Genomic DNA, 3,256 nt, shown 5'->3' on the forward strand with positions numbered 1-3,256 from the left:
GGGAACGCCACCCTCGGCGATGACCTTAGACCTTTCCGAGAAGAGAGGCTGGTATTTGGCCTCGTAAGTCTTCTCCAGAGCACGGGTCTCGATCTCCTGCTGACGGCGAATGGCTGCGTACTCACTGTCGAGCGAATCGAGCTTCTGGATTATGGTGGAGTTGATGGGAGAAGACATCAGATGAACCTTGGAGGGACAAGTAGAAACGCTGAGTTGGAGTACAGATCGATTGCATTCATTGCAACCTAATTTGTATCCTGCGCGCTCAACCTTAAGATACTCCACAACGAAGTGATACCCGCTCCACGAAATACAATCATGCATACAACGCGCATAAGAAGCCCACGCTAGTGACGGTGATGACACAAAAGCAATTTCGTGGCGCGTGACACTTTTTGAGATGTCCCGTTATCGATCGATAAGGTACATCTGCGGGGCTAGTTTGTTCGTAACAAACAGTTCGTTCTATGTGTAGTTGGTGAGCATTCACTTTGTGGCTAATATAATCTACCATGGCAAACGTGTATAGGCCCGTTCCCATGTGAAAAAAACCTCCTTTTCCATCGGCTGTCGTTCCTTGTCAAGGTCATTCAAGTAGTCGTTGACTTCATTGGGATGGCGAACAATCATTGGAGAATCTACAGCGAGGAAAATGATTTCCGAATCTCAATCTTTTCTTCTCTGGAAAAACTCTTCATCGCTAATAGATATATACTTGAAAAAAATTATGTCGACACTCGCGTACCATGAAGGATTATGGCGTACCACACTTCAACCAAGTGGCTCGATAAACTATATTGGTACAGTTTGTCCTCGTAATCGAACGTGTCAGTATAATTTACTTTACATCGAAGTTAACTGGTAATTTCGTCCGTCTCTCTGTGGGCTCTGTTTATTTGTTTGACTGGTCAAGGCTGTTGATGACTGTTTCAATTGTGACTCGTATAGTCTACCATGCCAAACGTGTATAATTCTGTTTTCAAAAAATACTCGTAATTGAAGTTATGTACCAATACGGATAGTCGTGTCCCCTTTTTGAGTGGAAATTAAATCATGCCAGTGTTAGAATAAGTGCTCGCTTTCCTCAGCTGAACTCGGGGGAGTTTCCTCACTAATTATAGGAATTTATATACGACTTAAAAATGTACAGAAACCAACAATAATTTCCCCAAATTTCCTCAAAATTTCCATGTTGTCATCGACACATGTACAGTAGTTGACCATGTGCACATTCTCCCACACTGAAATTATACTCGTTTGACATGGTAGATTATACGAGCCATGGGTGAAACGTTTATCAACTCTAACCAGTCAACAGAAAAAGGGAGGGAGAGCGGCAGTCTGAGGGCGCTGCCGCCGTAGACTGACTACTGGCATGGTCGTGCACCTGAGTGTCTTTGCCTCATCGGTACCTCTAGGGCCGGTTCGGACCGAGCCACTCTAGCGGACCCATGCGACCTGGAGTAGGATATTCGAACTATAATCTAGATCTATAAACTACTCTGCAGCGTGTATGGGAACCCAACATTCGCGTTGCTCATGTATTCTCCATTCCCTCGATGATATGGTTGAGAAACTTGTCACGATGAGAATATGATATCAACATCAATAATTCTATATTGTCCGATAACACTATGTTAGGCATGCCACAGTTATCACAGGATTGTTTCCCATCATTGGCTGCATTCGCGTTCCTCATATCTTCATCCACTCGATGACAGGATTGAGAAACTTGTCACGATGAGAATATGATATCAACATCAATACTTCTATATTGTCCGATAACACTATGTTAGGCACGTCACAGTTATCAGAGGATTGTTTCCCATCATTGGCTGCACTCCTTCCGATGGACTCGTCGAGAGCTGTGCCGAGCTTCGCGAACCGGTCCTTGTCTACTCAAGGAGACAATGATTCCTCCCCAGCCTATTACTACTTGAAAGTATACGTCGGGGGGTTGCCTCGTGGCGCTACCGAAGCCGATGTAGTATTACTCGGGTGCTGTGGATGGGTGGAGTCTAAGTTGTTCGTGTCACAGAGAAATGGTGACACGGGCAGACGCAGTGTAGAAGACCGTTCGAGCGCGCATCCACTATCTTATGGCGATGATTTTTCCCGCGATGATTTTTCTGATAAAACTTCGTCTAGGGAAAAATCGGAAATATTTTGCCCCTCTCAAAATTAATGGAAGAGAATTTTCTCGCATTCAAAAAAATGTGAAAAAGCGGATGAGGTATAGTAGTGATCCAGCAGTTATGAAAAATATTTTTGGGATTTCCGAATAGTCCCCGTGTAAAACGGTGGAGGTATCTCCCATATTTGGGAAATCTTCGCAGTGCGCGTATTCAGATGCTAACATATTTCTCGCGGTACGGTCCGGTGGCTGACACGTGGCTCTACCGATCATCCGACCCTGCCAAGATGAATCTGCCTCCCTACGGCTTCGTGACTTTCCGCAATGCCGCTGATGCCGATGCGGCCGTCGTGAGCGAGCACGATTACCAAGGTGCGCATACTCTGCAGGTGATGACGGGGGGGCTGAGCAGATTGGTCTTCTCTATTGCTGGGAATCTGGCTATCAAGCTGAACATTCTTATCTAATTGGGTCATATGAAAAGTTGGCCCATTAGTGCCTCTTTTTTTATTAGCAGAATTTCTCGAGGGAAACTATAGGAGAGGCATGATGTTTATCACATGTTTCTTTCTATGAACTCATGGGCTTAGACACTCATGGGTTAGGAGACTGAAATAGCGGGATGGGAATTTTCTCACTGGACTTTAATCAGGAATATATGAGGCTATTTTCCTGGGTGGTCATACTCTTGATGATTCTAACACTGTAAGGGCTACGATGATCTCGCATGCTTTGGTGGGAAGTGAGCTCATAAAAGTACCGTTTTTAATTTCGTTGGACTACGCGAGCTCCTCGGTGTGCGTTTTCTCATTTTTTGTTTTTTTTCAAAGGACGCATGTGGTCATTTGGGTTATTTAACGTGTGTGTATGAGACTTCACCGCAATTTGGATCATAAGCGATAGCTCCTACGACAGTTCACATAGAATATGGGCATCAGGTGAACTACGCTACTATGAAGAAGAGTGTCTCGTCGTCTTCTGGCACGTTGGAGTCGGCCATACCGAGTGGTGACCTGGATGACGCGGCAGTGGGGTCAATAGCTGCATCGGGCATCATGATTGCCACCTCAACTGAGGCTGAGCTTGGAGAGTTCTTCTCACAATGGGGATTGGTAATGCGGG

The 3,256-nt window shown here is 45.3% G+C and overlaps 1 protein-coding gene across 1 annotated transcript in view; it reads left to right on the top strand.

The window, feature by feature from the left end:
* Positions 1-2,349: 2,349 nt before the first annotated feature.
* The window catches only part of Pmar_PMAR024799 (small nucleolar RNP proteins Gar1p, putative), a gene marked incomplete at both ends in the record, with an annotated part of 2,336 nt that continues 1,429 nt past the window's right edge, over positions 2,350-3,256 (top strand). Inside the window, 3 exons of the mRNA XM_002764550.1 lie at positions 2,350-2,506; positions 2,787-2,839; positions 3,073-3,246. Of these exons, the coding sequence (XP_002764596.1) occupies positions 2,350-2,506; positions 2,787-2,839; positions 3,073-3,246 (384 nt within the window). The remainder of the gene's footprint in view (positions 2,507-2,786; positions 2,840-3,072; positions 3,247-3,256) is intronic.

This window comes from Perkinsus marinus (genome assembly GCF_000006405.1).
Source record: "Perkinsus marinus ATCC 50983 genomic scaffold scf_1104296977064, whole genome shotgun sequence".
Classification (NCBI taxonomy): Eukaryota; Perkinsozoa; order Perkinsida; family Perkinsidae; genus Perkinsus; species Perkinsus marinus.